The 27,927-nt window shown below is 51.2% G+C and overlaps 2 protein-coding genes across 4 annotated transcripts; one reads left to right on the top strand and one right to left on the bottom strand.

Annotated features, from left to right (window-relative positions):
* Positions 1–1,886: 1,886 nt before the first annotated feature.
* On the bottom strand, positions 1,887–8,342 carry CD40 (CD40 molecule). 2 transcript variants are annotated; one of them, XM_085079062.1, is made up of 9 exons: positions 6,966–8,342; positions 5,646–5,727; positions 4,976–5,101; positions 4,724–4,867; positions 4,397–4,496; positions 3,425–3,486; positions 3,077–3,175; positions 2,677–2,702; positions 1,887–2,295 (listed from the first exon to the last, which is right to left on the bottom strand). In XM_085079062.1, the coding sequence occupies exons 1-9, from the start codon at positions 7,011–7,013 to the stop codon at positions 2,218–2,220; spliced, it is 765 nt and encodes a 254-aa protein (XP_084935188.1). In that variant the 5' UTR covers positions 7,014–8,342; the 3' UTR covers positions 1,887–2,217. The 2 variants fall into 2 exon arrangements, with proteins under 2 accessions (XP_084935188.1, XP_084935187.1); XM_085079061.1 differs by having other exon boundaries at positions 1,887–2,373; positions 6,966–8,334.
* A 308-nt stretch (positions 8,343–8,650) lies between these two features.
* On the top strand, positions 8,651–27,519 carry NCOA5 (nuclear receptor coactivator 5). 2 transcript variants are annotated; one of them, XM_085079059.1, is made up of 10 exons: positions 8,651–8,850; positions 11,858–12,044; positions 12,546–12,653; positions 16,580–16,646; positions 20,043–20,402; positions 20,653–20,744; positions 20,870–20,996; positions 22,691–22,890; positions 24,824–25,147; positions 25,551–27,519. In XM_085079059.1, exons 2-10 carry the CDS (start codon positions 11,882–11,884, stop codon positions 26,207–26,209), a joined length of 2,100 nt encoding a protein of 699 aa, XP_084935185.1. In that variant the 5' UTR covers positions 8,651–8,850; positions 11,858–11,881; the 3' UTR covers positions 26,210–27,519. The 2 variants fall into 2 exon arrangements, with proteins under 2 accessions (XP_084935185.1, XP_084935186.1); XM_085079060.1 differs by lacking the exons at positions 11,858–12,044; positions 12,546–12,653 and having other exon boundaries at positions 8,653–8,850.
* Positions 27,520–27,927: the final 408 nt, after the last annotated feature.

Here is a 27,927-nt window from a genome sequence, read left to right as displayed (position 1 = left end):
ATAAGAGGACAGGAGTAAGTGACTAGTACAGTCCGTTCACTCGGTAAAGATTTATACAATCACTTCATCCGGTAATTGGTATTCTGGGGAGAGAGAGCAAGCTGCAGCTCCAGCATCCGCCTCTATTTGTTTTATCTCTGTCTTTCTCTCTTTCTCTCCCCTTTTCAGAATGAGTAATTCTGTCCCTCACAATCCCATTTAAACAGAGCATTTGCAGAGTGAATAATTAGTTACATTCAATTAGGCCTCACACGCTCTCCCTTCTCACTTTGGGGGACAGACACACTAATGAGATGGTACATGCCTGACACGCGGGAATGGGCACTGAACATACTGTGTGCCAGCAGGGAAGGGTCAGCCCTGGGGAAGGCAAAGAGGTGACCCCAGAGTGGCCAGCCTGCCACCTTGGGGAGGCAATCCTTTGGGGAGTGTTCAGGACCAAAGGCTTCATGTCTGGGGCCAAAGACTGCATCTGTGGCCCACATAGCACTAGCCTTCTCCACCAGCAGGAGCAGGATCACACCTATCCCCAGGAACGCATGTCCTCTGGGCTGGTACCAAGGGAATGCTGCCCAGCCTGTGACCATCCCACTGCTACTGCTGGGAGTGCCAAGCCCTGAGAGGAAGGAAAGCTGCTGCCATGTTTTTATCTCCCTTATTAAACCTAACATTAGGTTTTAAGAGGAGCCTTAAATAATGTGCCGCTGCCTGTACAGGCAAAGTTGCTCCATGCTCCAGCTGCTCCTGCTCTGGGATTTATGGCCTTATGCCTGTGTTCAGGTGATGGTGGGTCACAGGCTGAGGCTGCTCCCACCACCTAAAGCCTGCAGTGGGCTTTGTGCCACTGCAGCCCCACACTAATGCTTTGGAGCCCATGGTGGCTCTGCTGCTACACCCCAGTACCCCGCAGTGCTGCCCTGCAGTGGGATGAACCCCACTTGTGCATTTTACTGCCAGAGCAGTGAGGCGAGGGGCACGGAGCCACCTGCAGCAAGCAGCCCTGCGTGCACCCTCCGTGTCCTCTGATAGGGGACACAGGCAGGGCACGGCTGTGGAGGGAGCAGCTTCTGCTGTGGGGGTCAGTGAGGGCAGCCACAGGGGACACGCATGCAGGGGAGTGAGCCCAGCCAGGGTGTGCTGGGGCGGGCATGGGGAGACAGTGGGGGTCAGCACAGCCGGTAGTGGCTCTTCCCTCCCTCCTCTGGCGTGAGCCTCTGCTCTGGGAGCACCCGGGAGCACCTGCCCACTGCCAAAACATCCTTCCAGGAGCATCAGAGCTCGGAGCGCCGGTCCCGGGAGCGCCGGGTCTCGGGGCTGCTCACGCACAGGAGGCAGATAATCACGTTTAATCACAGGGTTTTGCCAGAGGTGGGTGGAGGGTGACGGAGCGCAGCCGCTCCCGTCCGTACGGGTGAGTGTGCGGGGCAGCCGCGGGAAGGGGGCTGGCGCTGGGCAACCCCGTGGCCAGAGCCCTCCGTGCCCACCAGAGCCCACGCGGGACGGGGCGGGGGCGGGCGGTGCCGGTCCTGCCCGCACAGTCCCAGCCGGTCCCGCAGCACCATCTCCCGGCCGCCGCACGCCGGTGTTCGCGTTCCGGCCCCGCCGCCGCGATCCCCAGCCCCAGTCCCAGGGCAGAGCCGTGGGCTGGCCGGTCCTGCCTCTGTTCGTCCCAGGGAGCCCTGCAGCGCTGGGCAGCACGGCGCGACGGGGTGCCCTGTCCGGGCGCCAGCCCCCACCGGGCCCTGCTCCAGCACGGGCAGCACTTCTGCAGCGCCCCAGAGAGGTGACTGAGCTCTGATGTGGTGATCTCACACCAGCAGTCCCCTTTCCCAGCCCTGGCATCCTTGGCACTCAGGGAGCTGGGCTCTGCACTGGGGTCTTGATGTCAGCAGTGACTGCATGGGGCTCTGCCAGGGCTCAGCAGGCGAGCAGCTGCACTGGGCTCCATTGCAGCACCTGGGCAGGAAGCAGGTTGCGGCTCTTTTCCATGTCCCCACACAGGCAGCCAAGCCTTCCTCCACCAGGGCAGCCCTGTGCAGGTGACCAGGTCAGGAGTTGTGGTGGTATTCCTGTGCGGTGGTCATACCAGGGTCCACTTCAGCATCACATCATTTGCAGCCAGGCCAGATGCCAGATTTCCTCCCCAGCTGGAGAGGGGACAGAGGAGATGGTGGTGTCCCCAGTCTGTGCTCCTGTTGGAGGCAGTGCCCTGCACCTTCACAGCATCTCCTGCTCCGAGATGCGGCTCTCCTTGCCATCCTCCTGGGCCACAGGCTGGCCCCTGAGTAGGGTCTCCTGCACAGGCAAGACATTCTCATCCTGCTCCGTAGGCTGATGGGTATCTGGGTTCTCTCCGGGCTCCCCAGCCTCTATCTGCACAGGGGCAGGGGTCAGGGGCAGGCAGCTACAACCCCTGCTCTGCACCCATGTGTTTCCACAGGCTCCTGCTATGCTCCCGTGCAGGCCAGAGTGTGGGTCCCTCCCAAATGCTCAGCACTTTCCAGCAGCACCCTTGGGTTGCCCCAGCCGTCGTCCTGCCCCAGCCAGGCAGCCTAGTCCAGCCCCCAGCCCTCCTGCATTGCAAAGCCACAGCCCCTGCTCTGGTGCTGGCACATCCCCAACTGTGCCCAGGAGGGATCCCAACCCACTTCTGGAGGGGACTCTGGGTAGACTCACCTCCTTTGGCACCCGTCGCCTGGAATCTGGATGAAAAGAGGGATAGAGAAGGCAATGTCCACAGGGAAGTGCTCCTGCCCTGCAGGGAGCTTCCCTGGGTCAGTGCTGGGGCTGGTGCTGCTGCACCACAGGTTCTGCAGCTCATGTTTGCTGTCACTGCCAGGTTGGGCAAGCTGGGGACCACAGCAGGAGCCAAAATGCACTCATAGGGCACCACCGCTGTCCCCCAAGAGTTGGCACGGCAAACCCTGTCCTGGTGATGTCCTCTGAGGGGCTTCCCCACTCTCAGCAGAGCTGATGCTGCTCTCCCCGGATCAGCTCCTCAGCCCTTTATGGCCCCTCTGGCCAATGTTCTCCCTCCCTTGACCAAGGCAGCACTTTCCGTGCTTTAGCCCCTCACCTGTGTGGACCAGGCAGTAGATGCCGACACCCACAAGGCATGTGACAACTGCAGCTGTGATGGGGATCAGCACTGACAGTGAGGAGCGCCTGCTTGACTCTGCAGAGGAAGATGGGGTCAGTGAGGCACCAACCAGACATTCAGCACAACACAGAGTGCTCTGCTCCAGCCCCAGCCCCATGGGGATCCCTCATGGAGTCAGAGAGGCAGGAAGGTGTCACACTGGCCATGCACCCAGACCTTCCTCTCCCAAAATCACCATGGACCAGGCCAGCTCTTCCCAGCACTGCAGGAGCTGGAGCCCTGGGGAGGTCTCTGCTTTGCACTGGAACAGCCCTGGGCACTTACCGCAGATCACATCCGAGGAGTTTGTCCCTTTCACCTTCACCACCAGCCCCTTTTCCTCACAACTGCAGGGAAGAACAAGACCATGTAACCACAGCAGTAACTCAAACACAGGGAATAGTTGGGGCTGGGCAGGCACCCAAGCTGCCCCAAAATGCATCCTGCTTTGAGCCCACCGAGCTCCAGCAGGGTGAGCAGGAGCACCTCCACTGACACAGCATGATGGGGACAGCAGGTACACAGCAGGATACCAACCCAGGAGCTTGGCCTGGAGTTGCTGAAACAGCTGAGGATGGGAGCAAGTTTAGGGACAAGGCACAGGTGGGAGCAAACCTGCCCAGTCAGGGAAGCCCCTAAGGCTTGGGCACTGTAGCTATGACAGAAAACCTCAGATAGGCTACAAGTGGCTCCATGGGGAAGTAATTTCTGGGCACAGATAAAAGCAAAGTGAAATCCAGTAGCTGGCAGCTGAAGCAAGACTAATTCAGCCTGGAAATAAGGCTCATGTTTCTACCAGGAACTGCAATTAACCCTCAAGCAGCTTTCTAAAGACAGGGATGACCTGCCAGTTCATGGCATCCTCAAAGCCAAACTTCCCATGGAGAGGACTTGTGCCTTGGCTGATGACTACAGCTGCGCAGAGCACTGGAACAACCTGAACAGAGCATGGGGTGTCCCCAAAAATCCTGATCCCTTGCTTCCAGCATGGACACCCCTGAAGGGGCAAGCAGTCTGTGCACATACTGAGGGACACACACAAGCACCTGGACATCTGCCTTGACTTCAGTCAATGCTGTCCTGGATGTCACTGTGCTCCCAGCCTCATTCCTCTCACTCTGGCCCTACACCAGGCAGATGCTGTGTCCCACAGAGATGAGCCTAGCTGCCCAGTTCCCAAGGCCACCAAGGAAACTGGCAGCAGAGGATGTACTCACTGGGGCTGGGGGAAGGACATGGTGTACACTCAGACAATACCTTGTCCAGGGATGGCACGGCTCAGTTTTAGAAGAGACGTTGGAGAAGGTGCCTTCTACACAGGGTTCACAGGGGGATGACATCCGGTCCACAGCCTTAGCTGCAGAAGAGCAGAGGTGACAGGAAGGTCAGTAGGAGCTGTGGGAGGTGAGGGTCTGAGGGGGCAAGGGGCTGCAGAAACCAGCTGTGCAGCATGGCCTGTGGCAATGGCACAGCTCTCCCAAAGCCCTGGCAGGGGGCACCACACTGGAATGGTACCCCCATTCCCTGAGGTCAGTGCTGACAGGGCATGAGTCCTGTTGAGTGGGAACAGCTTGACAGACTTACCTGCCACGAAGCCAGTGCCGAGCTGGCAAGGCTGGTTCTCCACACAGGTCTGGCAGCTGATGTCAGAGCAGTGTGTGCCATCCCGGCACTGGCACACAGTGTTGTGTGTTGCATTTCCTTGTATCTTCACAATGAGGCCAGCATCTGGGCAGAGGGAATGTGGGAAAGGTGAGACACCAGGCAGGTGAGACTGGGGGCACCAGTTCCCCCAGTCCCCACAGGTTGGGGCCAGTGGTCACAGGGAGCACTTACTGCCTTCACAGATATCATGAGGAGCACAGTGCTTCTCCCTGGTCCAGCTTGGCTGATAATGCCCACTCTCACAGGGGGCACAGACAGAGTCTTCTGTTTCATTGCACTCAGAGACCAGCTTTTCCCCTGCAATAGAGGCTGGTGAGGAAGGGGCAAGGGGGCTTTCCCTCTCTCCACACAGCACCTCTGCCAGTAGGACAGGGGAATGCTGGCAGCTGTGGATGCCAGGACTGCTGCAACATTCTGCATGGTAGCGAGGGCTGAAGGAGCAAGCCCGTCTGGTGACTGCAAACATTGCAGGGCTGTGGGGCCACTCCAGCACTCCAGGGACTGGGAGACAAGTGACAGCAGGAGCTTGCAAACACAATCACAATTTGCTAGTGCCAGGGGCAGCAAAGCTGCCTTCACCATGGGGTCCTGCAGCTGCAAGAGTACAAACAGTCCCAAGAGAGCTGTGGCACATTTGGTGAGGTCCAGGGGGTCTTCTAGAGCACCCACAAGGTCCCAGTTGCTCTATCACTGAGATGACACAGGGAGGTGAAGCTAACAGCATTGCTGGCAATGGAGTGGAGGGGCTCAGTCACACCAAGCTGAGTTTGCCCCGCTGCAGCCAGGCAATGAATCCTGGCACAGCCCAGCAATGAGGTTCCCCAGGAAAACATTTCCATACCTGGCTGACACCGGTTGCAGCACTTGCCCTTGTATACATACTGCTTATCAGAGCATGTTAAGGCACCACCAGGCTCCCAGCACTGGAAGAAACAAGACCTGTGAATTCATATCCAACACTCCCGCATCACCATGCTTCCACAGACACACGCGTGCTAACCTGCACCCCAAGGTGAGGGCTTCCTCACACCACTCTTCCCACGCCTCCACTAACCACAGACCACAGCAGCCACCCACGCTGCCTGATGCCATCAGTGCTGTCTTTGAAGTGGGGTGGCAGTGATTCCGGTAGAGTTGCTCCACATTTCCCCAGATTTCCTACCATAAGGTGATTGCACATCACCCTGTGCCCCTGCCAACAGTGCTGCAATCCCACAGGGAGGGAGCAGCATTCACCACGCTTTCACGCCCAGAGCACTGGCAGCCCCTTCCCAAGGCTGACACACTGTCCCTGAGGGACGGGAAAGCCCCAGCCAAGAGCATCACCCATGCAGTTTGCCAAAGGCTGCCCTTGCTCCTCCTGGCAGGGGGCTACCTGCACAGGGAAGGGTAAAAAGGAGGCAGGGAATGAGCTCTCGGTTCAGACGGTGCAGGAGGGCACCCGGAGCACCCTCACTCTCACAGAGCCAGCCCCTCGCTGCCCATCCCCAGTAGCCCGACAGCTCCCGGCAGACCCGCCTGAGCCTGGCCAGCCTGAGGAGCAGGACGGGGGCTCCGGCAGAGAGCAGGGGAGAGAGAGCCGGGCCGAGGGTGCCATGGATGAGCACTCAGCACGGCCGAGCGCTGCCCAACCCCGTGGGCACCTCGAGCAGTCCCGGCTCGGGGGCAGCGATGAGGCCGCGGGGCCATCCCAGCCGTCACACCCGCCCATATGGAACCCGAGGAGACGTGAAAGGGGCGCCAGCAGCCGGTTCCAGTGCCCCGCTCGACTGGGGGTCCCAGCCGAGGGCCCCGGGCCCCGCCGCGGCCCGGCCCGGCCCGCGGGGACCCCCGAGCCAGCGCCGGGCGGGGCTGGGCTGCCGGGCCCGCGCCATCGGGGGAAAGCGAAAGCGCGTGGATAGGAGACCTGGAGAGGAGACCACGCAGTCCAGACAACTCCTCCGCCCCGGCGGGGACCCGGGGTCCCAGGCCGGCGGCGCACAGCCCCGGAGCTCCGGGGCTCCACGGAGGGTGGCGGCCGCGCCGAGGGGACGGGCCGGAGCGGACGGACCGTGCCCCTTCCCGGAAAGCCCGGCGGGACACAGACACAGGGATGGAGAGATGTCCCAGCCTCTGCCCCTGTCCCGCTCCCGGTACATGCCGCGATCCCGGCCCTACTCACGCCCAGCAGCGCCGCGCAGAACAGTCCCAAAAGCCGCAGACAGTTCATGGCGGTGCGCCCCGGCCGCCGCCGCCGCCCTCCTAAGAACGCTTTCGGTCCGTTCACGCCCAGGAAGGGGCGTTGGGTCGCCCGCCCTGGGGCTTCCCCGCCGGCCCCCCCGAGCTGGTGGTGATACTCCCCGCCGGCTCCCCCGACCCCCGCTCTTCCCGGCCGACCTGCGGGCGGCAGCTGCCCCAGCCGGGACCCCCGGCCCGGGATCACGGGTACCGGCAGGAGCAGGGGCAGGGGTCAGCCGCGGTCCGCGGGGAGGGAAGGGGGAGCGCCTGTGCAGCGGCCCCCGACAGGAGCTCCAGGTTTCACTTCTTCTTTCCAATAGCAGCTCAGAGAGGTTTCTTTTTCTTTAATTCAGCCTTCAAGAACCCCTGAGCCATGGCCCTGGAGAGCCCCCATAGCTTTGGCCATGGACAGCCCTTCTGGCTGCAACCCTGGAGAGCCCCCACGGCCGCCACGAGCCCCGGCCTCTGTGGAGTGTCCCCACAATCACGTCAGCCCTGAAACGGGAAAGGCCAACAGGGCTGAGGCCTGGCTGTACCTCCGTTTCAGTTCCCCAGAGGGGTTCCCAGCAATCCCCAGGGAATTTCCAGGATCTCTGCGCGCTCCGGAGAAGTTCCCTGGACTCTCCTTGGCATTGCAGTTGCTGGGCAGCGATCGGTGGCTCCTCAGCGCCCCTCGGCGCCCTGATTACATGTGGCACTGCCGCCCCGTGCCCCGCCACCACACTGTGCCCACACTGCCCGAGAGAACAACGAAGCAGCCGCCTCCCCGGTCACGGCCACGGTCTCGGCCCCAGCCGGAGGCTGGTGACCACACGCGGTTATCGCCAGGTCACAGCTGCTCGCGGGGAGAAGGGCAGCGTGCTCCCCGCGGGCAGCGAGAATAGGGAACCGAGTGCTCTGGACTCCCCAGCCCAATGTCACTTCCCAGAAGTGACTCGCTCGGGAGCACAAAGGGTCCCTGGGGAATCTCGAGGGCAGAGAGGGCGGCCGCGGCGGAGAGGGGATTTCTGGGCCCGACTTCCGTGGATCTGGCCTGGGAAATCCCCGCGGCCCCGGGCACTGCCTGACCCGGGCCTCCTGCGGCCACGGGCTGTGAGCGCCCCTTGCTCCCGGTCCCAGGCGGCAGCAGGGGCCCGGCCCGATGCTCCCGGCCGGCAAGAGCTGCTCAGGCGGGAGCCCCTTCGAGAGCACAGCGGGGCAGCGTAGCGGGGCAGCTGCTGCTCGGGGAGGCGCCTTGAGTGGGGCAGGAGCACCCGAGTCCTGGCCCTGGCCCCCGGTCCGGTCTGATCCCGAGCCCGGACCCGATGCAAACCCCGAGCCCCGTCCCGGTCTGATCCCGACCCCAACCCCAACCTAGTCCCGGTCTGCTCCAAATCGCCGGCCCGATCTGGGTCCCTGTCCCGGTCTGATCCTGACCCCTATCCCGGTCCCGGTCTGATCCCGATCGTGCCCCAGTCTCAGTCCTTGTCCCGGTCTGATCCCGACCCCTACTCCTGTCCCTGACACAGCCTGATCCCGATCCCTGTTCTGCAGCCTCCCCCGCACGAGGTCCGATAGCGCCACCCAGCGGCCGTCTGGCCGCCTCGGCACTACAACTCCCGGCCAGCCTTGCGGCGCCGTGCAGCAGGGCATACCGGGATTCAGGGCAAGTGGCCCTTGCCTCGGCACGAATGGCGGCACGCCGCCGCGCCGTAAAGTGCGACACGTCGCCATAGCAACCCTGCTCTCCCCTCCTCCGCTTTGCGACAGCGCCGTGCCGTAGCGGCGGGTGGCGCCTTTGTCCTGGCGGCGGCGGCCTGAGGCGCACCGGATCCGGGCCGGGACCGGCGGTGAGTGTGCGGGTCTGCGGGTCCGCGGCCCCGGTACGCGGAGCGCCCGAGCGAGAGGCGCACGGCAGCGAGCCCCGCGGAGGGCCAGGTCCCTCCCGGCCGCCGGCTGGGGCCGGGCCGGGCGTGCCTCGCGGCCTGCGGGCGGGCCGCACCTCCGCCTCGCGTCCGGGCGGCGCGGGACCGCGGGGCTCGGTGAGGCTGCTTCGCGTCCCCGGAGCGGCCGGTGCGCGGGTTGAGCGGCGCTGGCAGCGCCCAGGGCCTGGCGGAGCTGCGGTGGGCCCGGGGCGAGCGGCGGCCCGGGGCAGCGGCAGTGCGGGGCGCGTTGTAACGGCGGGAGGAAGGCGGAGGCGCTCCTCGCGTGGCCGTGTGGGTGGCACCGCGCCTGTCCAGGTGCGGGGGGCCGGGACGGGCGGTGCCAGCGCTGCCCCGACAGGGCCCTCCTAGCTTTTGGGAGGGCGCGGTCTGCCCCGAGGGAAGCTCCCTGCTGCTCGGCACCTCTGCTTTCCGTGCCGGCTGTTGTGCTCTCGCTGCCGGCTGTTCCTGCCTTGCCCGTGAACTTCTTGCAGACTTCTGTCGTGTTTCGCTTGTGGCAAATTAGTTTCAATATTCCATTCCAGCAGAGTCTTGCTTCCTGGAGCTGTAGCGCTATTAATAAACAACTTTGATTTTAAATAGAAGATTTTTAGTGAGGTGTGCTTTTAATTAATTTCCAGAGGATTCGTTGGCACATGAAGTGCCGTGGGCTGTCTTGTCATAGGACGCACAGTTACTGAACGGGGAATTGGCACCTTTAAACTGTCCCGGTGCCTCTCGGGCTACATTCATACGGCAAGACTTCATGTGGGAATTAGGTGTTCACCTGATGTAGCATGCCCACATCTAGGGCAACATTCATTTATTCAGGTCTTACGATCACTAAATGGCTCTTAACGGTGTAATCTGCTGCGTGGAAAATGGTAAGAGGCAGTGAATGGTCTTAGATGAGAGTTCTGGAGTAGCTCATCTGAGTGTTTGGGATTTACTGATTGTTTCGAAGTGGGAAGATAACTCTCTGTTTTTCTTAATGTGCAAAGTTCTTGCAGCCTCTTCCTCAGACACCCCCTGCTATCCCCATCCCTAAGGAAAACAAAAAGGAATTTCTTACAGCTTTTTGGACTTGACGTGAGATGTCCTGCCAGCAGTTACAGGCCTGTTTGACACCTGTTTGCTGTGTGTTTCTGTGACATTTGGAGACCACCTGCACAGGGGCTCCATGTCCCCATCCCTATCCCTACTGGTGCTCTGAGCCAGGCTGGAGAAAGCCATGACCACTGCATCCTGCTCCAAATGGGAACTTGGGCCAGATGGGTCCTTCCATGTTTTATTGCCACTTTATCATTTTGATGGGATTTTGAAGGCTTCTTTACCTGCAGCTGATGAGAACTTGAACTGCAGTAGTGGAATAGAAGTCCAATGCTTCCATGTAAAACCATGGGATGGGACTAGGTACTTTTCATGGGGAAGGTAAAACTGTGTATGCATGTGGACAAACTTGCAGGGGAATTGAGGCAAATATGATAGGGGAGATTAATTTTGTTGGATTTTGGTTTGAGTGTTGGGTTTTTTTCCTCACCTTGGTTCTGGCAGTTAATTTTTAAAAGTTTATTAGACAGGGAAGTGTTCTCTGCAGGGTGTTCTATAAAAGGGAAAGAGTGATACAAATGTGAAGTTGATTGATCTTTAAAGGATAAATAAATACATTTTATGTCTCAAATCTGGAGTAGATGTATTTTTCATGCCAGTTAAGTGTTGTTAAGGTATTTATATAGAGTCGTCTTATATTTTTTGACGTTTGATTTTTTGATTTAGAGATGACTTTTAAATTGTATTGACTGTAGGTTGCTGTTAGGATGTGTGTTGGTTGTATGCATTGCATGATTAAAAGGAGAAGTTTCTGTTGATACACTCAATTTCATCATCTTTCTTTTTTCAAGCTTCTTGCATGTTACAAACAGAAAATTACATCCTGCTTTCCTGTAGGTGAATGTTTAGGAAGTAGAAGACCTTTATTAAATAGTTTTCAAACTTTCAAGTTCATCTTGAAAGTTTCAGTGTTATTAATTTCTTTAAGCTTATGTAATGGTGAATTTTAAACCAGAAAGTCTGAATTGTGGGGATGGTGGTTTTTGTTAGCTTTGGCAGTGTTTGGTATGTTATTTTTTGTTTGCTGGGGTGTTTGTTTTTTTTAATTGTTTGGGTGAGTTTGTGCAGTGAATGTTGCTGACTGCTCCAGCTGTGCGCAGGGGTGTGGGCTAAGAGAATGTGCTTTTGCCTCATGGGGGAGATGAGGAAGGGTGCAGCATTTACCTGGGGGTGGTTAAATTCCCAGCTGTGGACCCGCCTCCTGTGGGAGCTTACATCTCCATGGGGACAAGGATATGCTGTCTAATAGACATGCAGATGAGAAACTGTGCTTTCTGGGATTGGAAAGCTGAGATTTCACATGCAGGGAAGTGATTCAGGTGTGGTCACTTAGGAGTATTTCAGCAGTACTTCTGATGCCTCATTCGAAGCCCTGCTGGCAGATTTGGGTGCTGTTATGCAATGTTACAATGAGTATTTCCTTTCTGCTTGTTAAAATGCATAAATTTCAACACTTCTTATCAGTGGATTGAAGAACTAGATGGGACAGCAATGGGTGTGTTGAAAAGCTTAAAGTTAGGGCATTTTAGCAGAAAATTAGTTTTATCTGTATCTTGGATTGGAGTTAAACCATTGAAACCCATCTGCAAAATAATTAGGTTTGTTACCTTTCAGTATTACAGAAAAGCTCAACCAAAATGCTGCAGTGAGTGTTTTTGTCTGACCTCTGTGTCCCTCGTATTAAGATTTCTCTGGAGTGAAGTTTGCGTCAAGCAGACCCAGTTGGCTCCTAGTCTGCAAAGCTGTTAAGTTTAATCTTGTTCCAGTTTAATTTTAATGTCATGGATTGAAATTATATGCATGGCCATTTTTTTTTTTTGCGAAGAGTTGGATTTGGAACGAAAGCAAAATGGCTCGAGGACGCAAGAGCAATAGCATCAAACAGAGCGACTTCACTAACAGCACCAATCCTCAGGATTTAGAGAGAAGACTTTTTGTCGGCAATTTGCCCACAGACCACATGACTCGTGAAGAAATGGAAGAGATATTTTCAAAATATGGCAAAATCAGGGGTTAGTATATTATCTTATGCCTTTTTGTGGCAGGGATTTCAGTGAGAAATATTGCTTCATGCTTGTCAAATGCTATTTGATCATGAGATAAGTGACCGATGTTGTTCCTAAATAGTGACCTTTTAATGATAATTTTCTCTGCCAGCATTTTCTCTGGAAAAGTGATTCCTTCACTACAGTGCAAATGTAATGCAAATATATCAACTATGTTTTAGCTTTTAAGGTTGCAGTGTGATGTCACAGTACTCTATCAAGTGACTTCATAGCCTCTTAATCAAATCTTGGTCACTTCATTGGCTGTATTTTGGTCACTGCCTTATCAGAAGGAAGCTGATCAGAGTCTTCGAGCTCTGCATTTTGATCCTGGTGGATTTGATTTTCCCAGGAAGCTTGCATAGTGGTTTCTGGGTAGAGTGCAGCAGGTGGGGTTAGCGATGGCCGGGTGTGGGTCAGCACTGTCCGTGGTTGTAACTGGTCTTGCCCTGCTGTTAACTCTTGCAGCCCTCAGCATGTACCATGGCTATGGGTTCGTGCAGTATGACCGTCTAGAAGATGTCCAGGCCGCTCTGGACGGTGAGAAGGGTCGCCTTTATAAAGGGTATAGATTAGGTAAGGAAAACTGCTCTGCGCTCTCCTGACCCCAGCATGCGTTCGGGAGAAAGAGTGCTTTTGTTTTAAAGCCCTCCAGAAGGGTTGCAATGTGAAACTTGTCTGGCCTTAGTCTCAATCACCCTACTCAGTATGTATTTGCCTCCTGAGTTCCTGCTGTGTGCTTCACCTGCAGTGTGGTTCACCTTGCTGCCTGGGTCTTACTCTGAATTTTTATGTCTTAGTATTTGGAAAGCTCTGTTAGCCTGTGTAAGAAACTGCAACAAGTAAGCCCTGCAAAGGCTTACTTCCAGCGCAGAGTTTAATAATGTTTGTAAACCAGAACTGGGCTTCATCTTGACACGCACAAAGGAATTGGTCACAGCACTTAGCAGCTGGTTGGATAAGTAAACTTAACTGGGATTTTTGCACAAGTGGAGCCAGTCTTTAAGCAGTGCTATAAATACTAGGTGCTTTAAAAAGGACACTTTCATAAAGATGAAGATAATTCTGCTAAATGTGCTGGGAGCAGACTTAAACGGAAATGAATGGTTAGAAATCCACGAGTAATCTTTTAAATGCAAGGCAAAAATTACTTTAAAAGTAAGCCTATGCTAATTTGAAGAAAAACAGTTTGACTTAAAATAAGAATGACAGGAGCAATAAATAGTAACCTGTGGGAAGGTGTATGTACAGTAACAAATGCCTGAAGATGGAAATGAAGGCAAATAGACAAGAAGGGTAGAAGGATGCAAGAAGAAATTATGTCCAGCATTATCCAAGTATAGAGGCTTAAATAGGAACAACTGGCTGGTTTAGAAGCTAAGGGTAACTGACTGACAAGGATAAAATATCCAACTGGAGAGGACCAGTTAATATTTCTGCAGTCTGTTTTTGAAGAGGCGGAAGGTTTGTTTAATATAATTTCCATCTCGGGAGCAAAACAAAACAAGTAAAACTGCAGCTACCAAAACTAGACCTCTCAAAAGAATGAACACTGGTGAGGCTCAGTGGAATGCTGACCTGCCTAGTCTGTTACTGGTGTTTTTCCACAAGCCTTGGAAAACTAGGGAGTTTCCAGGGAGCTAGTAGAGTGCTGCACGTGAACCAATAAGCAGGGTAAATGGGATGAGCCTGGCATCAGTGCCTGGAAACAGGGATTCTTTCATCTGACACTGGTGAGAAGTCAATTGATCAATGTCCATCAAAATAAATCCTTTCTTAGTTACTCTGCAAGCTCTGGGGCTGGAAACAGCAGTGTTCATGTACAGATTGCTGCAAGGAGTTTGATTTGGTTAGAAATAAGAGTAGTTAAAAACAACTGAGTTAAATGGATTTCAAGTGAATCTGGAATAGAATAGATTTAACGTAGATGGAATTTCTAAGTGCTTTGAGTAGTGGTCTAGAAAAACTGAGTCCTGGCCATACAGTACTTTTATGGGTGACTTGGAGAGAAAAAGATGTTTTAGAAGGAGGATAAAATAAAGAAAATTGAGTCACTGATGGTGAAAGGACCTGGACTTCCTAACCTGGATGCAGACAGACCTGAGCTTTCCCAGTGAAACCAGCAGGGAAGGTTTGCACCCAGCCAGAGTGCTTTGGTCATCCTTGACTGTGAAAAACACAGGTGTTCAAATAGGGAGGTTTTGGTACCTGTGGGATTTTGCTGCTGGAAGAGTGTTCACTTTTGGTATGCATGGTTCAAAGAGGATAATGCTAAATTGGAAAAGCCTTCAAAAAACCTGACAGAGGTTTAAAGAATGGGCCCTAGCAAAAACCGTAAGAGAAAGGAGTGATGTCATGTGTGTTACAGACAGACCTGGAGATCAGGGAGTTACAGTGTAGTATCCGTAGGTGTGACGGTGCCTTAAATGTGAATAAAGAGTTTGCTCTAACAACAGAGTAATTGGCTTCTGGAGTAATTTGTTGGACATGGTGGTGGTTTCTGTGCTCTGAAGACTTTTAAATTGAAATTGGATGTTTTGCTAAAAGATAAGCACTACTTCAGCCACTGCTGCCCTTGAGATGGGAATGTGATTCCAGAAACTCCTGTCACCTGTGTTTTTTCAGAAGGTTACACTGTGTGATTACAGTGGCCCTGTCATCTCAAAATCCTACAGGACAGAAGACTTTTTATTTGGGCTCTTTTTCCCAAAGTTTTGTCAGTGTTCAAATACTTAACTTGTAAATGCTGTTGGCATTAAATAAAATGTTATTAAATCTGTTCATTTTGCACAAGAGAAGGATCCCTGTCAAAGTTTTTTTTTTCTTCTAGTGAAATATTTTTGTGCAGATTTTAATACTTCTTATATTTGAAAGAAATGTATTTTATTGAGTGTAAAAATTATAATAGGTTTTTTTCAATGGCATCTTAAAATGGAAAATAAAAATAATCTTAAACCAAAGAAAGCAGCTAGTGTCTTGCTTAAAGATAACACTTGACTTTAGGGGAGAAATTTATCAACTAAAAAATAAATGCAAGGAGAGCAGTAACTTCAGTTATTCAGCCTGAGTATTAAATATAATCACTAATAACACAATAAGGTAAAAAGTTTTGGGAGAGTTTAACTCCAGTGTAGCATTATACAAGTATTTCCACAAATACACAGAAGTGTTTTCATATATTTAGTAGTAAAACTAGTTGGAGAATAAATGTCCTTCAGATGTAGTTTGTAACAGTAGACCCTGCAGCTGTGTTTGATCCTGGAGAGATGCTCTGGGGTGTCCTGTGAGAGGTGTTCTGCTGCAGCTGTAGTTAATGTGCAGATTGCACTTGCTTCTCTGCCCCCACAGAGAGGCAACATGCTGCTTGATTGACATCAAAAACAAAAATAAGACCTGATCCCTTAATTGCAATTTTAATCTTGAAAATAATGGGGGATAGTTTGGGAAGTTACAGAAGATATTAAGAGTGAGTCTGCCTAAAGACATTGTGTCTTGTCTATTCTCTTGCAAGAGCTTTGAAAGTAGTTCATGCAAATAACTCATTAGAAATGTTAATTGTTGATAGATTCTGGGGGAGCAAATAGAGCCTAGGTTTGGATTGTTCTTTTCCCTAAAAGGTTCTCAATAAAATGTCCAAAGTCACTTCTGTTTGCTCTTGCCCCCCTTCAGTGCATTATTTTATCTCCAGTTAGCTGTCATGGGAGGCTTTGTTTCTTCATAGTAGAACAGTGTGAGTCCCTGCCAGTTCTGGCCAACTTCATTTTTGCTGGTTGAGGACAAGATCCTGTTTCTTCAGCTCTCTTACTTCTTTGTGTTTTCCTTCATGGTGTTTTCCACAGAGATGCTCGGAAGCCAACCAGTTTTAAAATTCCCAATCTGTTGCCTCAGTTTGCATGACATTAGCAGTGGTGTTTTGAGTGCACCGTGTTGATGTCATAAGGAGCCTGTGTTCCAGGCTCTCGGATCCGTTTCTCAGTGGTGGGGGCTGTGCACCTTAACACTGCAGCAATCCCTTGGAAGGCAGTTGCACATACCCCTTTGAGAACCCTTGGATTATTTCCAACAAGGGTATCTGCATGCTCCGTTGAACAGGACTGGCTGTGAACTTAAGACTGTGCTGGCCATCATTCCTTTCTCGGAGGTTTTCAGACTCTGCTTTTTCTCCTAGAGTCCATGAGTCGCTTTCTGCTCACTCATAGACTGCAGAAGAAAGAGGTTCTCTTATGGAAGGAAGAGTCTGGATGTAGGCCTGAACATGCAGGGTTAAAACTTCACCCAAGCTGTCTACCCTATTTTGAAGTCAGAGAAATCCATGAAATTTTCATTATGTTGTACTGTCTAAACTTAATAAAAAATTGTCAAAGTGACAATGTCTCTCTGCTGAATGGATTTCCTTGCACCATCTGGATGTTGTTGAGCTTAAGTTGCTTTCATTTGAATTGTGCTGATGATCTTTTTTTTGTTTCATAGCATTGAACAGATGGGTTGATTATTCTTTACAGATATTAATAAAGCAGTGGAAAGAAGAAATATGAATAAGGCTTCATCAAGGTCCAGTCCGACACGAAGGTAAAGTACCTGGAAGCAGTGAGTTATATTAGGAATTCAGGCCTCCGGGGCATCAGCCCAGTGGCCTGTGCTAAATGTCTGTGTCTCTTCCCTACTGCCATCTCCCCAGTCAAACAGTGATGCTTCAGCAGGAAAGTGGCCTTTCCATCTCTGAGAGCCCTTCTGTCTTTGGCACCTCGGGAGGCACAAGGGAAACCTTGTGTCTGCTGCCATTACTGCAGCCCAGCCTTCAGTTTTGCAGCAAAGGCTGTAAGAGACTTGTGAGGAAGAATATGCTTGATGTTTGCTCTTGCCTCCGAGGATCAGAGAAGCCAAGGCGTATCTAGAGAATGCCAAGTGTTTCCAGTGTTCTGCTGCAGAGGATTTTGGGGTCCTGCCTCTTCTGATGTCGAAAGCTTCCAATACTGTGATGAGACTGGAAAAGAGCGCTTGAGTGAAATACAAGACAGAGCAAATGTCTCTTGCACGGTCCTGTCTGCACATGTGGTTGTGTTATCAGTGCTTGGAGCCAGCCCTCTCTGTGCAGTCACTGACATACCCTCCAGCTTCTCCTAGCTCTCCCTCCTCAGTGGGCACAGCACATTCAGCTCCTTCACCTCCTCTGTGTGGGCAGCCACAGGCAAAGGGAGAAGATATGGATTGATCTGTCACAGAAGGTCAACTTCAGTTTCCTTTCCACAGCATCACTAGGAAGCACAGAAAGACATGCTCCAGTGTAGTCTGGTGTAAGGTATCCATTCACCCTGTGTGCCTCTACTGTAAAACTTTCCATGAAAAGGAGTAGTGCTTGTTGAACTTTTGAAGGTAATCAAGGTCCCACATGTCTGATGTGCTTTACTAACTTGACCTGTTAATTACCAAAAATGAGGAAAAAGTCCAACTAGCAAGATATCTACACAATAAAAAAAAAAAAAAAAGGCCCCAAGAATGAGTAGCTGCAATTCTTGGCACCATCTAGGATTTTTTTGTGCTGCTCTTACCCTACATGGGGTCAATTGTGCTTGCATAGACCAGCATGTGGGCATCAGGCCCAGGAAGTGCTGGTATTCCTGTGACAGATTCAGCAAGCCTTAGGCCTGGCGTGTGCTCAGTGCACCCTGGGAGTATGTGAGCAGCAGGCACTGATGGCATGTCTTTGGCCTCGGTGCCGCCGATGCCACAGCACTGCAAGGCTGAGGGGCAGGTGTCTGTGCCAGGAGCATTGGTCCTCAGACTACGCTGCAGAGGGACAAGCAGTAGGCACTGATGCCGTGGGCATTGGAACCTGTGTCATCCTGTGTGTGTGCAAGAGCAGGTGGCTGTGCCACAGGCCTAAGGAGCACTGGAAGTGCATGAGCTGTGGTGCTGTGAGCACCGGGTTGTGGACTGGACACCAGCTGCTGTGGCCATCCCATGTGGCTAGCCCCAGGCCCCAAGCAGAACTGTGGGCACAGATGACAGTGGGATCACAATCATCAAGTCCTGGGTGTGGCTATGGACAGTGGACTCTAGACCACGCTGTGACCTGGGAACAACAGCTGCCAATGTCAGTGCTGCAGAACCCCATGCTGCGCTGCACACAGCAGTGCTGAGTTCCAAGCAGATGCAGGCAGTGGTGCTGATGCTGCAGGAGCCGGACCATGGTGACTGAGGTGTGGAGGCAGAAGGTGCTGTCCCTTCCTGCTGCCGTCTCCCTCAAGCAGGGCAGCTATACAGGCACAAGAGCCAAGGGTACCTATGCCACATCTCTGCTTCTGTCGCAGTTGTGCGTTGTTCATTCTGGATCTATTTGTCTCTGCGGATAGTGAATGTGGCCTGTTCTGGTCACCCCCATTCCAGCTGGAATAAATGTCATATGCCAAACAATTCCCCTGCATCTGGTTGTTTTGCTAAATGGTCTCATACCTATGGAAAGATCAGTTACTCAATATCTATTAGACCAAGTCAGAAGTTTCCCCTGAGCTTCTGCCATCATTCATTGTAGATTTTGGGGGATGGGGGCTCTTATGTGTCTCTCACAGGATGTGGTTTCAATGCAAATCACAAACAAGAAGTGGGTTTATTTGTCCAAGAGGCTGAAGGAGTTTACGCTTGGTTGTCTGCAATTTCAGTATGTCGCTTAGAATAGGAGGCTATGTCTGCTCTTGGTGGCATCTCTAATTTGTCCCAAAATTGGGTTTATATCTGACGTGCAAACAGAGAATGCCAGTGCTCTTGTGTGTTCCCAGCACAGCTGGGAGTCTGACACCAGAATCCATGCACAGACTCTGCTCTTCTGTCTCGTTCCTGTCGCTCTGCCTGACACCAAACTTGGGCTCATTCAACTCATTCTTTCCAGTTGATCTCTAGGTGACTGCACTGCAGTGGATGCAGACTTAGGTTCTGCTTATCTTTCATAAGCTAGATTAGGCTGTTTGAAGACTGTAAAAGTCATGTCAAGTATGGGAAATAAAAAGATTTAAAAATCTGGGGTTTTTTTCCTCATGGTTGTCAGTATTTTGGGGAAAAAACAGTCTAAACACATGAAGCTCCGTAGTTTGTCTGCAAGATTTTTTTTATTGTTTGGTTTTTACTACAATGAAGTTATGGTCTTCTCTGGAAAACAGAATACAACCTGGAAAAGACCCTACAGCTTTGGGAAAAGATGAAGACTGGTTCATTATTCTTCCTTGCCTCTGAAGACTGCAATACAAAGTCTGAATGAGATGGATCATTCAGATCCAACAGAGAAGCCTTTTGTGGCAGCTGAGGATGCAGTGCTGGTTGGGTTTCGTACCCTCTTATCATGGGGCATTATAAACATGACTGCCTTTCTACAAAAACTATCCCTCAAATCCAGGACAAGGCCATAGCTGTCCTTTGCTTTCTCTCAGCAGCGCAAACCCAACCACAACATGGAACCTGCAACGTCTTTGCTCACAAGCTGCTCCTTTTTTAATCATATGCCAGTAACGTTACTTCACGTGTTCTGCTGTCATTGATGAGTGAATTTAATGGATCTCTTGAACACTCCTGGCTATCACATATTTGTGGGTATTAGCCTACACCACCTTAAATTCTCTGAAAGAATTTGCAAAACATGATTGATAGATGATCTATGGCTGACGTTGGAGGACAAAGGCCTTGGAATGGTGCTTTCTGAAGTGCCTGTTCACTTCATTCACAGCTGCTATACACTTAGTGATACTCCATTAAGGAGCTTTTTGTGTCTTGTTCGGCTGTGCTGAACATTAGAATTAAGAACCTTCTCCAAACTGCTTCATAAATATGATTTTTGGTCAGTTTTTGCTGTTGTGGGATAGGAGGGAGGATTCAGCTGCTGCGAAAGGTCACTCTGGCACCTCAGGTAAGAGATCTAGGGATAACCATACTCATGTTGTTAGCAGGCTAATGGAATTTCCCTGGTGTTTTCCTCAGAGAGCAGTATGCCTACGGGGATGGCCGAGATGCCAGGCGCGACCGCTCCCCTCTTCGGGGGAGCCCACGGAGAGACTCCAGAGATGGCAGGGATGGCAGGAACGGGCGAGATGCCAGAGACGCTCGAGACATTCGATCTAGAGACATGCGTGATGTCAGAGACCACAGGGACCCACGGGACCTGCGAGACCCACGGGATATCAGGGATCCAAGGGACTTGAGGGACCCACGTGATGTTAGAGATCTTCGTGACCCACGGGAGCCACTGTATGATCGATACAGGGATCCACGGGATATGAGAAATGCACGAGATGTGAGGGATCCACGAGATATGAGAGACCCTCGTGACCCTTTGTACAGGTAAACCCTGAGGCATCCTCTTTGCCAACACGATGTTTTTATGGCACTTCTGCCACAATTGTTTAAGTGGAGTCAGGTGTTTAAGGAAATCACCCTGGCTGGGGACAGTTGGGTGCTTCTTTGTGTCCTGTGGGGAGCGGGTGCATACCTCAGAAATTAAACTTGGGGGAGCCTGTGTGTCATGCACTGGCCAAAGTCACTGCCTGAGATGGTGCTGGAGGAAACAGTTTACTGCTTCTGAATGTTGCAGACGAGACGAGGCTTACGACCGTTACCTGCGCCTCGACGACTACTATCGGCGTAAGGACGACTCCTACTATGACCGCTACAAGGAGCCAGAGGGTGAGTACCTGTACCACTTCAAAGGAAGGGTGCAGGGATTCCACAGTGCCAGGGTTGTGGTGCTCTGTGGCCCTCTGAGCAGGTCTGAAGGGTGTCATTTGTTCTGTCCCTGTGGCTTGTTTCAGACCGGCTGAAGCGCGAGGAGCGGCGCCGGGAGGAGCTGTATCGTCAGTACTATGAGGAACTCAAGAGACGTTTTGATGCAGAGAGACCCGTGGATTGTTCTGTGATAGTGGTGAATAAGCAGACAAAGTAAGAAAATAGTTATAATTAGTTTTATTATTGTATGGTAGAAGAGAATGGATTTAAGCTTGGTCCTGTCTTGAGGCTGTCTTATGGGTTGTTATTGTGGAGTGTCGCTTTAGAGTCCCCTGAAAGCTACAGCTGCTGTTTTTCTTCTGGGAATATATGTTGGTGAGATGAGAAAAGGTTGTATCTTGTGCTTTGCTTGTATTTTCCCCTTGTAATCTACTGCTCTACCTTCTCCTGATACTTTTCTACCTAGTCTCCATATAAGCCTACCGTTTCAACAGGTTGTAGCGGCCTGTACTTATTTTTCCTGGGTAGCATGATATGGAACTTAGGAATATGTGCTAACCAGTTGACAGTACAAAACAGGGGTCAGGGTGGAATAGCAAATATGTAAACAAATCACAGATCTGGCTTGTAATCTGAGGAAAAAGTTTGTCAGAGGGAAGGTTAAAGCTCTGTCTCCTTCACCTTTCAGAGAAAAGATCAAGAGTTGCTTTTCTTTAACTGCTGTACCTGTGGGGCAGAAGGAGACACCTGGTGCTTGCCTCATCTGCTGGTAGAAAACAGAGTAGGAATTGGGAACAGGAGAAGCAGTGAAACTAGAAATAAACTTTTGATTGAGTTGATTACCTATTGGAACAAATTTTGAGAGGAAATTTTAGATCCTTTATTCCTTGGTGACTAAAAGTCTTGGGAAGATATTATAAGAGACCACAAGTTATTGTGATTGACACGAGGAGATTTTTTTTGTGCTAGAGGATCAGCTTAATATCCCGAGAATCATTTTGGTCTGTAACAGCTACAAGCCTCAAGAGTTGGAGCCTGTTAATCTTAGGTATTGAAGCATTGATATCACCTGCTGTAGACCTGTTGAAAGATGACTCCTGAGTACCTTAGATAAAGTCATTTTACTTGAAAAATCTTTAAAAGGCAGTTGAAGGGAGCACAGTTTGGTCTCCATTACAGACTTTGCCTCCAAAGACAATAAATTAACCCTCTTTCCTGCGGTGTGGATGCACGCAGACTGAGTTTCTCAGACTTTTTATGCAGTCAGTATTGCAGACTTGATACTGAGTATAGTAAGCTCAAAAAAAAACTTGGCCATTTAAGCTCTGCCTTGTGAGCTGTGGTTTGTGCTTGGAAGGGGAAGTCTGTAAGACCAAGGTATACAGTAGCAGTGAATCCAGAGATGCTGTGTTGGCAGTGGGTTAGAGCAGAAAGCAGCTAGTAGAAAAGAGCAGGCCAATAAGGAACGAGACACGTGTGAACAGTTGAGATACTGAACAAAGCAGGAGTAACTGAGTTCAGGAGTAACTGCAGGTTGGCTCCTCTGCACTGTACTCTTTGGACCTCTGCTGGAGTAAACTTCTTTCCTTAATTAATTCAGTTGAAACACATTTATGTGTAAACAAATTTGTAATAGTGTAAATCCCTTTGAAAACACTCTGTTTCTCAGCTAAGATAAAGCTTGATTTGTAATTTATTGTGGTTGAACTGAAATTACTGATTCAGATCAGAATAAAGGCTTTTCTATTGCTATAATGGGATTGCTTTAGTATTGTCCTGGTAAACGTCATGAAGCTGGGCAAGTACTCAGAAAAGCAAATCTGAGATGGTAGAGAGGGTGCAAGTGCCAAGGTTTCTGTTTCTCTGTGTGACTGACTTGTTAAACTGCTGGCTTTGCTTTGTGCTAGGGAGTACGCGGAGTCAGTGGGGCGGAAGGTGCGGGATCTGGGCATGGTAGTGGACCTGATCTTCCTGAACACAGAGATGTCACTGACGCAAGCCCTGGACGATGTGAGCAGAGGAGGGTCTCCTTTCGCCATTGTCATCACCCAGCAGCATCAAGTTCACCGTTCTTGCACTGTTAACATCATGTTTGGCACCCCACAAGGTACTGAGGTCTCAGTAGGCTCGGAACTCTGTGATTACTCTGAACCTTTCTTTCAGGCAAAATCACACAAGACAAAGTTCATCCTTGCTGTCACATAAGTATTTCTTAATGACTTGACACCATGTCATAAAAGTGAATATCATTATTTACAAGCTTTCATAAGTCTCTATTTGCCCCTTGTCAAAAGGAATGTCTAATTCCTGCCAAGAGGGAATCTTAGCTGTGTTCTTGTCTTGGCTCCTAGCACTGCCAGCCTTTCCATCTCAGGGCGAGTCGTGGACCCCAGGGCTGCACTGCTTTGGAAGATCTCTGAGTAATACCAGCCCAACCTCAGTCTACCTCTTGTTGCTCTCAGAGCCTGTTGGGAATGTGACAAAGGATAGATTTTAAAACTGAGTGTGATTTAGTAAGTGTTTGGTCAAGGTAGAAATCTGATCGTGAAACTGGGAATAGTTATAAAAAGAGAGAGCTATGAAGTGTTTGGGTATACAGACTCCACCTTTTTCCCACCATTACTCCTGTCACATCACTCTTCATCGCAGGTGTGACTCAGTTGTTGTATGAGGGTGGGAGTAGGTACTAAAAATGTCTTGTCAGAATGTGACTGGGGAAAGCAGCTTTTGCTCTGATCACAGGCCTATTCATGTAATCTGTCCACACAGGTGGCAGGTTTGATCGCAGTTGAGCTTTTAAAGATTATTTCTCCCTTACTGTGTTCCCAAGTAATGTTCTGTGAGTTCGTCAGGGAGAAGAGATGTCTGAGTGCAAGTCAGTGCTTAGTGTGTGCTCACTGACTGGAGAAGCCCAGTTTCTTTTAACATCAGATGCAGATGGGATAGGAGAGTTCCCTCATTTCCTGCAGAAAGGCAGCTCACACACACTGTCACTGGGCTTTCCACTGCCCTTGGTTTTAACTCTTAACTCTTTTGGTTTAACACCTGTTAAACCTTTGGCAGGAGGCCAAAGCTTCTTTTCTTCACTGGATCTGCCGGTGTATCAGACCTGATGGGAACCCCAGTCATTAGCTCATCCACAGCTCATTCCAGAGATTAAATATGCTCACTTCAACCGCTCGTGGCAACCTTTCCCTGCACATTTGTTTCAGGGAACTCTTAAAAAACTTGTGCAAAGCCTACTGTTAAAATGAGCCCAAGTTTCCTGTTAGGAGGAAAAGGCTTGCAGGATTTGATGTTCTGCAGGTATAAAAAGGACCATGCCCAGAGCTTTTGGCACTTTTTGGAAGGTAAAGGCTCTTTTGATCTCCCAGTTTAAATCTGTGTTCAGGTGAATGTTTATGTGTGTGCTTTGGGAGGTAGAAATAATGACCTCAAAATTCACCATTGGAATTGCCCGTTACTCATTGTATCACAGAACTTGATTGCTGCTTGTTGCCTCAGAATGGTGAATGTGAGCAGCCCTGTGACACTGAGCCAGTGCTACTCCCTCCCCAGCTGCATCTGCACATGCAATGTTAAGGCACTGGCAGTACAGAAACAAAAGTATTCCCATGGCTGTCCTCCCCTGGGAAGCATACAGCCTTCAGAGGGCATGTTTTGGATCTGTCTAAGAGTTTAGCAGTAAAATGACTGGGACCGTCTCATCTTGGATCACTGAGGATTTATGTGAGAGGTAGAGGGAGCTGCTTTCCTTTTAACTGGTGAGAGACAAGAAGGACATTTCTGGGCTGATGGGATGTCTGCTTAGAGCCCTCAGCTGTGGAAGGAAAGGCTGGCCCTGCTGGGTGATAGCCGTGGGCCGTCTGTTGGCTTTGGAAATGTAACTGTTCCCGTGTGCCTGGGAAGTTCCCAAGTCTGCACTTGCACTCCCTGAGCAGGGCCTGCTGCTCACTGGGCTGTGGTGGCAGGTGGGAGGAACAGCATCTCAAACATCAGGGTCACTTTGGGTCACTCAGAGCATTTCTTCCTTTGTGCAGAACACCGCAACATGCCCCAGGCTGATGCCATGGTGCTGGTGGCAAGGAATTACGAGCGCTACAAGACAGAGTCCCGGGAGAAGGAGCGGGAGGAGATCGCCCGGCAGGCTGCCAAGATGGCAGACGAAGCTGTTCTGCAGGAGCGGGAGCGCCCACCCCCCATGGAGGAGGGTGTCAGAGGAGGTCACCCTCCTGGGATCCAGACTCTCTTGAACCTGCTGGCAGACAATCGCTATGTGACTGCTGAGGAGATGGATAAAGTCATTAATTACCTGAGAGACCGGAAAGAACGGTTGCTGCGGGGCAGCACTGAATCTCTGCAGGGTGAGTCCCTCGGCCCCAGACAGGGTTTGTCATGTGGTTTGTGGCCCTCAGGGCTGGGACAGGAAAAGAGTCCTGGAACTGCAGAGGAGTATGGGAGCATAATATCCTTATGCAGCACCTCATTTTAGTGAGATGTCCTTACATGCTGTGAGACAATTTAGAGTTTTCATGTGGAAGACCTTGTATACTGGATTCTCTCAGGGCACCAGTGGAACTGCCACAACTGGTTGGGCTGCTACACTCAGTTCTGCAAAGTGGTTTGGGTTCGCAGAGCTGTGCAGCTCCAGTCTGAGGGTGGATGTTCATTAATGCCATGTGTTTGGTAGCTGTTTCAGTAGTTTTCTTTAAATATCTTTTCAAGGGTATTTGCAGAGCTTTAACCATCTTTCCTTTTCTGTTCCAGCACCCATGTCAAGACAGCCTTTGGGGGCACCTTCAGGATCATCACTGGGTAATCAGTCCAACCTTCCAAGTTCTCAGGCTCATCAGGGTACACAGCCTCTGGTCTCTACTCCTTCTGTTCCAGTGTCCTCTTCTACTCCTCAGCAGGAGCTTCAAGCAAAAATCCTCAGTCTCTTCAATAGTGGGGCGGCAGCAGCAGCAGCAGCTGCTGTGGCAAACAGTGGTCCCCCAGCCTCCGCGGGCTCTTCAGGCAGCACTCCCAACCAGAACTTTGCTAACCTGGCTGGCGGGCAGCCTCGGCCACCACAGATTAATGCTGGAAATTTAAACCAGGCTCAGCAGAGGTTGCAGACTCCAAGCACGCAGCTTCCTGCTCTCCCGGGCCCTTCGAGAAACCCAGGTCCAAGACCTGGGGCTCCTCCACAACCTCAGCCGCTCTATGGTCAGCACCAAACCCGCCTCCCTGCACCTGGCAATGTGCCTGCCCAAAGGCCAGTGTCTTCTGGCATCAACTTTGACAACCCCAGTGTACAAAAAGCCTTGGACACCCTTATCCAGAGTGGTCCTGCACTCTCCCACCTTGTGAGCCAAACTGTGGCCCAGGGGCGAGCAGGGTCCTCAGCCCAGCAACCGATGGGTTCCTACCAGCGACACTATTAGAGCTGAGCTGTGGGGCCCATTCCCCTTCCCTTTGCCATTCCATACTTATAGCTGTTTAAGGAGTTTCCCATCCTTGACCCAGGACAGATGCCCTGGATATGCATGTCCTCTCCACTCTGGTGAGAGTATACCCTCTGCAGCATTGCTGCCAATGGTTGCTGGCACTGCCCTCCCTCTCCTTGGTGTGGTTAGCAATGTTTGGAGCAGAATGCTCAGTTTTCTCCATGGCACGATGTGCTGAACTGTTGTTGGATCAATGGTTGTCTTGTTCCATCCCAGAAGCTGCCGCAGTATCAGTCCTGCTATGTTTTCCTCACTTGCAGCACCTGGTGCACCTTCCCACTGAGGTGCAGTCTGGGCTCACCGATTGGTCTCGGTGTAGTTTTGGATTGGCGGTTTTGAGGAATTAGGGAACTGAACAGAACAGCATGCTGACGGACCTTGGACACCCACTGCTGTGGAATGGGCACTATTTTTCTTTGAAATTTTTTTTCCCCTTCTTCTTTTAATGGCATATAAGCCCTTTGGGAATTCCAGTGGTAGTGCTGGCAGCCCAAATCATGAAGCACATGCTCAGTAACCAGGACTGTGCGGTCTGTCCGCAGCTGGCCTGCCCTGTCCAGGCAGGGAGGCCAGTGTTGCTCATCTCAACCCACTCACAGAGACTGGCAGCTGTGGGCTGAGCACAGATCTGCAACACAAGAACTTGCAGCCAAGGCAGAGATTTCAAATGGTCTGTCAATTTTCCTACCCTGAGTAATCAGTGTTAAGATCAATCTAGGAAATTTGGTGTGTAAATTTCCTTTTCTTACAATCTTTGGCACGGTTGTTAGTGTAGTTTAGCTGCAGCCATGATGATGTGCTGCTGGCTCTCCCTGGGAATATCTGTTGCCAGGTATTGGGAGGAATGCTACTCTATCAGACCTCTCCTTGCTGTCGGTGGATGTTCTGTGTATCTGAGGAGGAGAGACAGTGCCAAGATGTAATACCATAATTTTAAATGTTTTACCAACACTTTGGTAGCTGCAGCAGACAGTGGAGTGGTAAATCTGGCAGTGATTCCTCACCGTGTTTTTAACCGGGAACATACTTTGATACCAGAACACAAAACATCACTTAACTGTGTAACCCTCCCCATCATGACCTTCTTGGAGTTGGTGGGCTTCCCACAGGGAACAGAGAAACACTAAGGAAGCAGTGGATTGAAGCAGAGGATTTTCTTTGTCCCAGGTGGTTCGTGTTGTAGCATTTTTTTTCTCTGTGCTGTTAACAAGAGGACATTACTTTCTAATAAAAGGCCAGAAAAATTACTTGTTGCATTTTTTGACACTTGAATACTTCCAGAATACATTATGCTGCTGTGTTTGCCATTAACTCTCATCTCCTGGATGAGCTGGGCTGGAAGCTCCACGCTGGAAGCTGAGCGGGATTTGTGTGGACCTCACTGCGAGCGCTGTCTCACTTCATAACGCCTTAGTCTGAGGGACCTCACAGGTCCTGACTCTCGCACAGCACTGGGCTGGTCTCAGGCTGGGAGATGTGGCAGGGCTGATGTGAGGAGGCTAAAACCTCTCCAGGGAGCAGTGATGGGAGGGGCAGGTCCGAGTCAGTGCTGCGGCCAGTGTGAGGTCAGGGCTGCCAGTCCCTGTGCCTTCAGCAGTGGCATCCTGTGACTTCATGCTGCCATCACACAGCCTGAGTCTGGACAGCAGTGTGTG

This window comes from Lichenostomus cassidix, chromosome 20, assembly GCF_008360975.1.
Source record: "Lichenostomus cassidix isolate B80296 chromosome 20, HeHo_3.0, whole genome shotgun sequence".
NCBI classification, from domain to species: Eukaryota; Metazoa; Chordata; class Aves; order Passeriformes; family Meliphagidae; genus Lichenostomus; species Lichenostomus cassidix.
Note: the sequence above shows the minus strand (reverse complement) of the source record. Positions and strands in the feature narration are given on the sequence as shown.

Excerpts from the sequence above, each read along its gene's own strand:
- CD40 (XM_085079061.1), bottom strand. The coding sequence starts at position 7,013 with ATGAACTGTCTGCGGCTTTTGGGACTGTTCTGCGCGGCGCTGCTGGGC. Across the intron at positions 5,102-5,645 it reads CTGCAACCGGTGTCAGCCAG|GGGAAAAGCTGGTCTCTGAG; the intron begins GTATGGAAATGT and ends CCTCTATTGCAG. Across the intron at positions 2,374-2,676 it reads GGCGACGGGTGCCAAAGGAG|ATAGAGGCTGGGGAGCCCGG; the intron begins GTGAGTCTACCC and ends GCCCCTGTGCAG.
- NCOA5 (XM_085079059.1), top strand. The coding sequence starts at position 11,882 with ATGGCTCGAGGACGCAAGAGCAATAGCATCAAACAGAGCGACTTCACT. Across the intron at positions 20,403-20,652 it reads CCTCGTGACCCTTTGTACAG|ACGAGACGAGGCTTACGACC; the intron begins GTAAACCCTGAG and ends TGAATGTTGCAG. Across the intron at positions 20,997-22,690 it reads GTGGTGAATAAGCAGACAAA|GGAGTACGCGGAGTCAGTGG; the intron begins GTAAGAAAATAG and ends GCTTTGTGCTAG.